The following is a 12,329-nucleotide window of genomic DNA, read 5'->3' as shown; positions in this document are numbered from 1 at the left end:
AAATTTTGAGTCACTGTTTCTCTTATTTATTCGTGTTCTCCTGTTGTTTCTCATACACGCCTTTTGCTTTGAAGAGGCAAAGTCTAATTAAACCTGCCAAACTCTGACAGCTTTAGAAATTCTCTGAGAATTAATTTTTCCTAATGTTGGAAGATGCAGGATTATCTATGCCTGAGTTAGTAGATGCCAAAAGCTCTGGCCTGTCTTTGTGAAGGTGATTCCAACCAGTTATAAATGTAACCTGGAAATTTTCTTAACCTCAGGTTATTGTTGCCTGGTTTCTGTCACTGTTTGACAGACGTATGTATTTGCTAGGTACCAATCCACTTTTTAATGATAAAATGTTGTAGTTTATAAACATGCCTCTAATCCTAATTTGGGAGCATGCTGCGATGGTAAAATAATTTGTCTTATCACACTTTCTGTGGGGAAAAGTCATCTGGATAATCAATGCTTGTACCAGTCCATTTAACCAGCTGTGTTCCTGGGAGGTCTGATATGTGTGTTCTTTTTATTAGAAGCACATTTTAGAATAAAGTAGCCCATGTAGTGATAAGGTAAAATGTACTAAATTCTCTTTAGATTTCATTTCTGAAAAGTCAAAATCTGTTTTGTGCTGGAAGAGATGAAGATAAAATTTTGGCCCCGGAATGAAGTAACTTTTCAGTTTTCAAATTGTTACTTTAAAAACAGACACAGTTCTATACCTATGGAGCCATTAAAAAAAAAAAAAAATGCTTATTCCCAACTCGCTGTTAAAGCCACTTTTCTTTTTTCCCCCTTTTGCCTGTTTTACAGCACAAAAGAAGAGAAAGATCGCAGTTGTGCAGCCAGAAAAACAGTAAGTGTTTTTTCACAAAAACTCCATGATAAGCTATGAAGTATCTTTAAAGAGGATGGAAATAGGGCTGTTTTTGTTAGAGAGCTGATCACGACCTAGCACAGGAGTCAAGGCGACAGGAAAACGTACTGAGCATCTGTTATGTTCAGGACATGCAGGGCCTGCTTCTTAAGGAATTTCTTTTCCAGACTGTAACTTCTCAGTTTGATCCCAGCGTAGCTGACCTGAAGGATGCCCACGGTCCCACATTCTGGTCAGGGTGCTCTGTGACAGTTCTCGGGGTCCTTAATGCCCCAGGGCTCCCCAGAGCTGCCTGTCCAGGTCTCAGCTCTGCCCCCTTGCAGCCTGGTGAGCTGGAGCAGGTTGTTTTATTACGCCGCACCTCAACACTCTCCTTTCTAAAATACCTATTTCTCAGGGAGTTTTAGAAAGATCAAATTAGAGTCGACATGAAGATGTGTGGGCCCTCCATTGCCAAATAAATGTAGGTCACTCCACGTTTCGATTGTAAGTTTATGAGGAAGCGGATGTTCTGTAGTGTGTGGACCTACTGGCTGTATATTTCTGGAAAATTGTCACTGTTAGTACCATGTTTATATGTTTAAAAATGTCTGGAATACACCATGATAAACATCCCTTACTGAGTGAATCTGTTTTCTTAATACACTGATGGAAAGGGAGTTGAAAGCAGCTTTTTTTTTTCATGTACTGAAGCTGAAACTTAAAATCGAATAATAGCTTCATTGTTATTTGATGTGAATAACATTTTCTTGGGTATTCTGAGTATGTTTCTAACAGTGTATCAGTATGTTTCTAATCATCTGACTCCAGTTTTGTGTGGATAACATTGAAATAGAGAGGTAAAAGCTAAATAACAGTCCCCCTCATTGAATCTCAGTTTGAATTCATGACTGCTAAATTTACAGCCTGTGGATCAGCAGTTTTCACCTTTACTTGCATCTGTCACTAGACAGGTCATTAAAACACAGATATCCAGGCCCCATCTGCAGAATTTCTGATTCAGGATGTCTGTGATGGGGCCTGAGCTTCTCCACGTGTAACGGGCTCCCAGGTGATGCTGATCTGACAGCTTGGGGGCCCCACTTTGAGACCCAGCACCATAGATGGTCCCACTAAGAGCCCTCATTACTGTTTACTTGGAGTTTACGTAACTGTTCATCTGTGCAGTTTCTATGAAGTTAACCTATACATCTCCTGGAAACCCAATTTGCCTTTTTCCCCTAGAGCGATAGTTTTTATATTTGTTCAGCAACTTGTTACTGAACAGCAGCACAGACTTCTGTCCTAGACTAATAAGCCTACTTGAATTGTCAATTCTAAGATTTTTCTTTAAGGATCTACTTTTCAGTGTGGCCTCAACCCATACACTCATGGACCCCAGAAATCAAAAGTCAGCAGAAGAAAGTCATTGATAAGGGGAAGTCTGACTTTAATGAAAGTCAGTGCAAACTGACGTTTCTGCATGTCCTAAATATGATTGAGGACATTTCTATAATTCTTTAACAAGTGACATGCCCATGAAGTGACCTAGAGGAGCCTCAGAGATCAGTGATGACCCCCTCGAGGGGCAGATGACCTACAGGCTTCTTGGAATTATTGTAAGAATTGCCCCCCGATGATCTTACTGTTCTTATCCATGCACGCATTGTGTCTTACATATTCATAGCTTAGATTCCTGTAAGTTATGAAAAGACTTTTGAAGGTGCTGGTCTCTTCTATAGCTTGGGACCCACGGGCGTTTCTCCTTTATCCACAGATCACCATCCACAGTGCCTGTTGAGAAAATACCTCATGACCTTTGTCTGTTCCCTCACCTGGATGCCACAGGTAAATCAGCTGCTTAGGATGCCCTGGGAGAAGGAAATGGCAACCCACTCCAGTGTTCTTGCCTGGAGAATCCCAGGGACGGCGGACCCTGGTGGGCTGCCATCTATGGGGTCGCACAGAGTCAGACACAACTGATGCGACTTAGCAGCAGCAGCAGGATGCCCTGGCCCTTCTCAGTGCATTGCTGTGAGTGGAGACATGGGTATATTTTTAGGTCAGTATGGTAATACTCAACTTTGATGTATTTTTAGGTCAGTATGAAAATACTCAACTTTGAGCCAACTATCATTTTTTACAGATACCTACTCCTTTAAAAATTTTTTCTAAGGTATATTCTTGGTATCTTTCCTTTTTTGCTTCTTGGTCAGTAGCTAGAGACGCTTCGCTTGGTATGAGTAACTTGGAAATTACATGTCCAGTTAGAACTGTGTATCAGGAATAATCATGTTGGAAAAGAGTTGGAAATATTGTTAGGCATTTCTTTTTGGACATTTCATGCCATTTATGCCAGTGACCGTTGCATTTTTACACTAGTGGTTAACCCTTAAGTCCCCGTGGGCTTTTGACTTGTGTCCTAAAACCTTGTTTGAGTGGCTGGTTGGGAATAATATGTTTTTTTTTTAAATGTATAAAAAATCCTGTGTCTTACAGTAACTTTTAAAAACATAAATGTGAATTACCTTTGGATTACAAATCTGATTATAGACATGTTTGTACATTAAGTAATATACTTCATTAAGTATTCTATTTTCCAGCCAAAAGGAAGTCTGCTCTGAACCCAAGATTAAAGCTTGTGTACCATGGAAGAATCCTATTAGTCAAAGTTTTCTTTGCAGTAAAGAGAGCAGTTTTATGAGTAGACTTACTAAGATTGTTTTTTCTAAAGAGCTGGACAGAGTAATCCTACCCTCGAATTTCCATGTAAATGCAGCTGTGAACTTTTTTTTTTTGCCTTTTTTATAAAATTCAAATGTCAGAATGGTTTTAAAAAAACCATGTCATCTTTCAGAGTCAGTAATTGTTATTTTACTCCTTCTGTCTTATACTTGGAAAAATAACATATCTCCCCCCTCACTTATTGGTTCTCAGGTAAAGTCCTATGAGAACAAAGCTTCCTGGACTATCAAATCACCATCCCAAATGAATAACAAGGTTTTTAAAATTTATTTTTTAATGAGGCTATAATTGCTTTACAGTGTAATTAGTTTCTGCTATACAGTGAAATGAATCCGCTATATGGATACATACATCCCCTGCCTCCCTCCTGCTCCTCCCCTCAATCCCACCTCTCTAGGTGTTCCCAGAGCACTGAGCAGAGCTCCCTGAGCACTGAGCAGAACTCCCTGAGCTGTACAGCAGCTTTCTGCTAGCTCTCTGTTTTACACATGGTAGTGTGTATATGGGGGAAGGCGATGGCACCCCACTCCAATACTCTTGCCTGGAAAATCCCATAGATGGAGGAGCCTGGTGGGCTGCAGTCCATGGGGTCGCTGAGAGTCGGACACGACTGAATGACTTCACTTTCACTTTCCACTTTCATGCATTGGAGAAGGAAATGGTAACCCACTCCAGTGTTCTTGCCTGGAGAATCCCAGGGACAGGGGAGCCTGGTGGGCTGCCATCTCTGGGGTCAAACAGAGTCGGACACAACTGAAGCGACTTAGCAACAGCAGTGTGTATATGTTAATTTGTTGTTTTTCAGTTGCTAAGTCATGTCCAGCTTTTTGTAACCCCATGGACTGCAGCACATCAGGCTCGCCTGTCCTTCACTATCTCTCAGAGTTTGCACAGATTCATGCCCACTAAGTCAATGATGCTATCTAACTGTCTCATCCTCTGCCACCCCCTTCTCCTTTTGCCGTCAATTTTTCCGAGCATCAGAGTCTTTTCCAATGAGTCAACTCTGCATCAGGTGGCCAAAGTATTGGAGCTTCAGCATCAGTCCTTCCAATGAATATTCAGGGTTGATTTCCTTGAGGACTGATTTGTTTAATCTCCTTGCAGTCCATGGGACCCTCAAGAGTCTTCTCTAGCACTGTGTTTTGAAAGGATTAGTTCTTTGGCACTCAGCCTTCTTTATATATATGTGTCAGTCCTACTCTCTCAATAACAAGGTTTTACACACAAAGACCACTGTTAGTGCAGCTTGGCTCGGAGCAGCTGTGGCAGAGGGTGCATCTCAGCTGCTCCTGTGACCACATCCCGTGTGTGTAGATGTCCGATGGGTTCCACTGATACCTTACCATTCAGTTGTTCTGCTTTTCCCTGTGGCACCTTGAGACACAACTAAATCCACACCTGCCTGTTCGCTTTCTAAGCTGAAAGAGCGATGAGGGAAATGCATAGTTAAGTCCCTGGGAGGCCCATTTCATGTCCCTGGGACTGGCAAAATGAGGAAGCCCTTCCGTGTCTGGTGTCGGCCTGGGTGTGGGGCAGAGGTGAACATATACACTATAATATGTAAAGTACCTAACTGACAAACTGTAGAGCATGAGGAACTATAAATAACTTCCAAGGAAAAGACTCTGAAAAAGAACATATATATATATATGATTTTCCTGGTGGCTCAGTGGTAAAGAATCTACCTGCCAATGCAGGAGACGCGGCTTTGATCCCTGGGTCGGGAAAATCCCCTGGAGAAGAAAATGGCAACACACTCCAGTATTCTTGCTTGGAAAATCTCATGGACAGAGGCGTCTGGCAGGCTATAGTCCATGGGGCTGCAAAGAGTCAGACACGAGTTAGTGACTAATCAATGTCAGCTATATATATGTAGATAGCTGAGCCATTGTGCTGTGCACCTGGAACTCAGAGCATGGTGGATGTAAAGCATTCTGATAGGGGGTCTCAAGGCCCCTCTGGGTAACTTGGCTGGTGCGGTGGGTTAAGCCGTGGGTCCTGGAGCCTCGACCATGTTTCTCTTCCGCGCAGGAACGGTGAACGGGAAGTACTGCTGTCCTCAGCTTTTCATCAACCACCGGTGTTTCTCGGGCCCCTACCTCAACAAGGGCAGGATCGCCGAGCTGCCGCAGTCGGTGGGGCCAGGCAAATGTGTGCTGGTCCTTAAGGAGGTAAAGCTCGTCCACAGCCACGGACGATGGGGGGCTGGAGGGGTGGGCCACGGTCCCTGAGGGAGTCATAGGAGTTTGGGTCCATTCATGTGCCAAGCACCCCCTTCCTCTCCATCCTGCAGACTGAAGGCAGTCATACACAGATGGGAACAGTGTTCCAGCCCGGGAAGACTCCCTTCTATTGGAGGGGGTGGACCCCTCCCTCCCCAAGTATTCAGAAACGCTCACTACATTTGAGTAAAATCTTTGGTGAATCACCACTTTTTTGTTTAAAAAAGTGACCTATCTTGAACCTTCGTGTAGTCACGTTCCTGTTTTTGTGACAAAAAAGCATGCCCGGAACATCACCTGCACCATGATGAGTGTGTTGTAATTCCTTGGGCACAAGGGGTCTGTTTATCCATCTGTTTAGCCACTGAACAAACTTATGTGAGCTGGGCTTTGTATCAAGAACAGGGCCTGGGGTCGGGGAAGGGGGCAGCCCGCTCTAGGGATCGGAACAGCCATCTGAGCAGCCTGGAGCATCGGTGGGATTATGGGAAAGAAAGCTTGAAGCACCTTGAACGTGCAGACCACAGGGCTGGGCCTGGAAAGTGGAGAATTCTGAGTCCTGGGGCCTGGACCCCGTCCCCGGCTCTTGGCCTGTGTTCTTACTTAGGCCGGCTTTTCTTTACCCATCACCTTCATATTTTACATCCCCAAATTACTGGAGGCCTGGCCCAGCCTGAGTGGCGAGTGGACCCCATTGAAGAGAAATTGATAGTGAAAGGGAGATGGTGGCGGGGGGAGGGCAGCCCCTCTCAAGGGCCTTAGGGAGATCGGGGTGGGAGGTGAGCTCCAGCTGTGTAAGCTGACCCAGACTGTAGACCCTGCAGATGTTAGACTTGGTCAGAGAGGAAACCAAGCCCAGCTTGCACACGGGAATTCCTGTCACAGTGTAAAATAAGGCCCCTAGACCAGGAATGGGCTCCCAAGTCCCCCAGCAGTTTCAGCCCACGAGGTCATCCTTGCCACAGCCTTGTCCCCTGCCTGTATTTGTGCCTGATTTGGTTGCCAACGATCAGAACGGAACGGGGGACTGACACAAAGCTGGTAGTTGTTTAAAGCCCCTGTGAGACCGTGTCACACCCACGTGATTGTGAGGTCCGTGGCCACCTGGGGGCCCTGTTAACAAACACGGTGACCACAGGGCCAGTCTCTCCCTGAGGCTTGACTAGTGTACTTTGCTGCATACTTGGTCAACAGTAGTTAGGCCCTGATCGATTCTCTGAGAGCAGCTAAGTTTAAAAGCCAGGCCGGAGCAGTTTTTTGATGACAGAACTAGTTTTTTGCTGATGTTCAGAAAAGGCATGAGGCAGGAAAGAGAGAAAAAAAAGACAAGCAAGCGCTTTAGTTCTACGAGTGCAAGAGAAGTGTGAGTCTGCCAAGCCAGTCTTTATGCTGATAGTCCTGCCCGGGACCTGTGTTTGGTTTCAGGTTGCGTTTCCCTTTCGGAGAATGAGATCATTGGAGCAAAGCCAGAGCATGTTTGCTTTATCGGGCCATCAGGGGTGTTCATAGTTAAGGTTTCTCTGGCTTTGGAAAATGTAGACTGATGGCTGTTTTCCCCCTCCTTCTTCTAGAGGTAGATGAGGTCTGTGCATGTGGACACCACCCTGGCATTTGTTGAGGGGGCGTGTGGTCTTGAGCTCTGAGAGGGCGGTGGACCAGAGACTTTGATCTCCCTCAGTCCGCATCTGTGGGCTTAGTAGCTCTCTAGCCTCGGGAAGTGCAGAAGTCGGTGTGGGGACTGAACGGCCCATGTATATTTCTTTTTGCCCGTCTACAGCTTCCAAGGCTTTTTTGATCAGTTATTGCACACTTAGCAGCTACTGTCATGTCAGACAGTCTCCTAGCTGTGGGAACCAAGGAGAGAATGAAACATCATACCTCCATCCATCTGTCCATTGAGACAGGTCCAAAGCAATTCAGGAGTCATAAGCTTATGCTGGTGGGCACTGTGCTGGAAACTAAGGGTGGGGGTCAAGGTAAGCAGGAGCTCTGCCCATCGGGTGAGTTGATCCCCCCCTGCCCACAGCCTCAGAGCAAGGACTTAGGCATTTCAGGTTATACTGGAAAGAGGAAAAGTCTTGCCTACATGGCACCCAGTTAAGTCAGTCAACAAAGTCAGAGATGCAGACATGCCTCTGGACAATATTCTCTGGATTTTATACTGAACGTTGACCACTGAGAACTGTGTACCAAGCGTGTGGATGGTGGAAACTATAGCACATATGTAATGTGTGACGCGGGAATTAAGTAGACAGTGTCCGGGAAGGTCGGGAAAAATGTAATTTTTTTCTTGTTAAGGTTTTTTATAAAGAAGATAAGATACCTTTGTTGAATTTTCTCATTGTACCATAGGGTAGGATTTTGTAGGAAAGAAAATCAGTGGCAAGTTTCTACCTCCTGAGCTTCCCTCTATTGACATAGATTTTATGGTACCAAACAAGTTTTTGGCATGAATCAATCGTGCATTAATTTTCAGGTGTGCAGAATAATTTAATTTCAGTGCCCATCTTGAAATTCATTGAAGAAATCCCCCAAATTGTTTATTGAGCACTTCCTGTTGCCAGGCATGGTTCTAGCTATGAAGAATAAAGCAACGGACAAAACGAAGCCCCTGATTTTATTGAAAATCCCGATTTCTCGAGGATTAGGTTCTAGAGACAGTGAAATAAATCAACATGTTTTGGATACATGGAGGGTTTCCTAGTGACCTGGATATGGACTGTGAGAGTAACAGAATTCACAGAGGCCTTATCGCCAAGGAGAGGGAGCTGTGGGACAGGGTAAATGATTTGGCAAGTGAAGGTTTGCCTGTTGTGCAGCCAGTTGGAGATGGGTGTGAGAGTCCAGTACACATTTAGTGACCGTGGGTTTGCTAGTGTGTGGACAGTGTTTGCAGCCAGGTGCACTGTGGGGTAAGTATAGGTGGAAGAGGACAGTCCAGTGGTTGCACCCTGAGGTCATTGTCATTTGGGGGTGGGGCACAGAAGGATCAGGAGAGCCTGGGGTCCTGAGGGTAAGGGTAGGAAGCGTCTGCAAAGGAGGCAGTTCCACCAGCTGCTGACGGGGTGGAACAGGACAAGGCCGAGAAGGACTCCTTCTTGGCAAAGTCAGCATCTCAGGCAATCTTGATAAGACCTGTTTCCGGGAAGCCCCATTGCATTCTGTCCCTGAGGAGCTGAAGGAGAGAGAGAGGAGTCCATGGCTGTAGGCGGTTCTTGAGGGTTTTACCTTCAGTGGAGACAGGAGTGAGGTGAGGGACTGAAGATGAGAGATGGAGAGAGAAAGTAGTTTTCCTTCTTTAAGAGGGAAGCTAAAGCCTATTGCACACACAGAGGGTGACAGTCCAGGGGAGAGGAAGGGGAGGATGAGGTGGGAGGGGATGGTGTCCAGTGGACTCGGGCCGCTGTCACAGGGCACCATGGGCTGGACCAGGCAGCTCTGGACTCAGACATGGATGCTCACGGGTCTGGGGCTCCAGGTCCTCCATCAGGGGCCAGCCCGGCAGGTGGGTGAGGACTCACTTCCTGGTTTGCACACAGCCACCGTCTTGCTGTGTCCCCATATGCCTAACCCTAACCCTAACCCCATCCCAGCTCTGTCCAGCTGTATAAAGGCTATTGCTTCTCTGTGATAATAAATACACACCTCACGAACCCTAAGAAAGCCAGTGAGACGTTGCTGTAGTGCCAGTTTCCTCCTGGAGTTACTCAGACCAGTCTCAACGCCAGTTTATTGGGAATAGTGTCCATCGGCTTCACAGTGAACACCCTGTCGGTTCTTTGGGGACAAGTTGTGTGCTCCCTTTTGTGGTCAAGAGCACAGTGGCGTGAATTCTGATGCTTTGCAAGGTCCAGTAATTCAGTCTAACTTGGGTCATCATAAAAGCTGTCAACTTCACTATTGTCATGGAGAGAACTCGAATGCACCACAGTGTCAGGCACACACAAATTATTCCTCACAATTCCAAGGTTTTGTGGAGAGCTTGTTGAATTTAGAGACATATGATGTGACATCGGGAGAAGCCATAGGAAAAATTTTTCAATATTGCATGTGGTTTACGATTTAATTGCAGGCCGTTTCCACTCTGAATTGAAGTCTGGAAGGCATTTGCTTTTCACAGTCACAAAATGCATTTCGATGTACAAATAAGACGTAGCTCTGGGGTTTTTCTCAGTGAAACACAGTGACAAGACTGGAGTGAAATTTTATTGTCTGTTGATAAACACTTGGTGTGTGATTTCAGCCAGTGCCAATTGGATTTATTTTTAAACTCAGTTTCTGTAAATTGTACTGACAATAAATAATAAAACGAGATGATTATTCTAATAGAGAAAACATAAACATACCAGAACTGCTTGTATTGCTGTGTTCTGGCTGTTAAGTGCTTGGCGGAGCTGTGTTCCCTTGGTGAGGCTTTACAGGCACCTTGGAACACAGCAAAATGCTGCCCAGATGAGAAAAAGACACTCGCCAGGCTAACTGCTGAGAGTAAAGGATATTTTAAGATCAAATCCTCAGTGATGAGAAAGCTTTGTTTTTCAGAATTAAAGCAGGGTGCAGACCATGCCAGTTACATCCTGGAACACGCCAGGCACATGAAAACTGAAACTTGAAAATTTCTGCAACATACCTTTCCCCCAGGGGCTTCCACAGTGACTCAGTGGTAAAGAATCCGCCTTCATTGCAGGAGACTCAGGTTCAATTCCTGGGTTGGGAAGATCCCTTGGAGAAAGGCATGGCGACCCACTCCAGTATTCCTGCCTGGAGAATCCCATGGATGGAGGAGCCTGGTCGGGTGGGCTACAGTCCATAGGGTCAAAAAGAGTCAGACATGACTGAAGTGACTGAGCACGCACGCACGCACCCGCCTTCTGTTCCCTTCTCGTGGATAGTGTGCTGACCTCCTCCACAGAATTGTAGGTGCTTCAGCAGTACGGCCAGTGTCCTCCCAACTCAGTGAGAGATTTTTCTCACTCCTGTAGTGGGTTTTTGCTCGAAACACAGCACATGAATGCAGAGCCTGGCTCATTCCTCGTCTGGTTGGGGAGGGATTTCGGGAACAGTGGCTCCGTGTCCTGTGTCTGCGCTCTGGGGCCTGGCACATCGCAGGTCTTCAGTGAGTGGGCATTTCATGGAACAAAGCCCCCGAGATCTCAGGGCTCCTTTATGTGCTGCGTTACACCCTCACTTTTTTTTTGTTCTCTGTATCCTAATAGCGATGGCTCACGAGCGTGCCTGGAGAAGGAAATGGCAACCCACTCCAGTGTTCTTGCCTGAAGAATCCCAGGGACGGCGGAGCCTGGTGGGCTGCTGTCTCTGGGGTCGTACAGAGTCGGACACGACTGAAGCGACTTAGCAGCAGCAGCAGCTGGTCCTTGGGCGTATTGCAGGGGTTCTGGCCATATGCTTATTTTCTTGCACTTGGGACTTGGGAGCGAAGGGGTAGTTTGAGGAAGCTGTCAGATGACATTAGATACTCAGACTTCCTTTCAAAACACTCCCATCTCTGAGAATTGTCCTAATGTTAAATATGCATAAGTTGGGTCAGCATTAGGTGAGTTTCAAATAATTTGTTAACCCTACATACAGATATTTGCTGCTGCTGCTGCTGAGTCACTTCAGTCGTGTCCAACTCAATGCAACCCCATAGACGGCAGCCCATCAGACTCCAAAAGTGTGGGCACAAATCTGTCATCTCTGTCTTAGTGATTCCTTTCGAAATATATTTTTAAGAATAAGATGGAATTCTTAGTAACCGGTCGTACTGAAGGGGAATCTAGTTGAAGGGTGATCAATGGGCCTTTGGAGAAAACAGTCCAGTTTTTCTGCAATCTGGAAGGTTAGCAAGAGCTGACCACCCCACCCCTCTTGCCCCCCAGCGACTCATACTCTCCCAGGCAGAGGCCTTGGATTTCATTGCCTTCCTATCCCATTGATGGAGACATCGTTGGTGCCAGTCTGCAGAATATCATCTCTGACTCCATCCAGCATATCACTGAATAGAGGTTCAGGGCAGACACCCCAGAAGTGTCAGCGGGGTGCTTTCTCTTTTTAGCAGAAATGGATGCAGTTGAAGTTCATGGCCAGTTCTTGTTTTTCACAACAGGTTCTTAGCATGCTCATCAACGCAGCTTACAAGCCTGGGAGGGTGTTACGGGAATTACAGCTGGTGGAAGACCCACACTGGAACTTTCAGGAGGAGACGCTGAAGGCCAAGTAAGTGTCTTCAATTCTGGAAGATGAGGGTTCTCAGCTTTCTTTATCTGCCCCTTTGAAACTGGTCCTTCCTGTTTTTGGCATGGCCCAGAGAAGTGGAATCAACAGAAGGACTGTTGTTCTGCAGTTCTGGGTGCCCCACACAGATGTGCTGGCTACACGGAGTTTATTGTGTTAAACGTTCAGAATAAAAAACGTGCTGATGGATTATTCAATCCAAAGGGAAACATTTATATAAAGAGAGGAGTTCTCTTAACATTATTATACATTTTTCATCAACAGACCTTAATATCTGATACTGT

The 12,329-nt window shown here is 45.8% G+C and overlaps 1 protein-coding gene across 5 annotated transcripts in view; it reads left to right on the top strand.

Annotated features, from left to right (window-relative positions):
• Positions 1-12,329, top strand: part of SFMBT2 (Scm like with four mbt domains 2) — a 181,267-nt gene that overhangs the window by 147,078 nt on the left and 21,860 nt on the right. For all 5 annotated transcript variants that reach the window (XM_055543500.1, XM_055543498.1, XM_055543497.1 and 2 more), the window contains 4 exons: positions 799-841; positions 2,619-2,689; positions 5,621-5,760; positions 11,918-12,027. In XM_055543500.1, coding sequence (XP_055399475.1) covers positions 799-841; positions 2,619-2,689; positions 5,621-5,760; positions 11,918-12,027 — 364 coding nt within the window. The remainder of the gene's footprint in view (positions 1-798; positions 842-2,618; positions 2,690-5,620; positions 5,761-11,917; positions 12,028-12,329) is intronic.

Source organism: Bubalus kerabau, chromosome 13 (genome assembly GCF_029407905.1).
Source record: "Bubalus kerabau isolate K-KA32 ecotype Philippines breed swamp buffalo chromosome 13, PCC_UOA_SB_1v2, whole genome shotgun sequence".
In the NCBI taxonomy this organism is placed as follows: Eukaryota; Metazoa; Chordata; class Mammalia; order Artiodactyla; family Bovidae; genus Bubalus; species Bubalus kerabau.
This window is presented reverse-complemented; position numbering and strand designations above follow the sequence as displayed.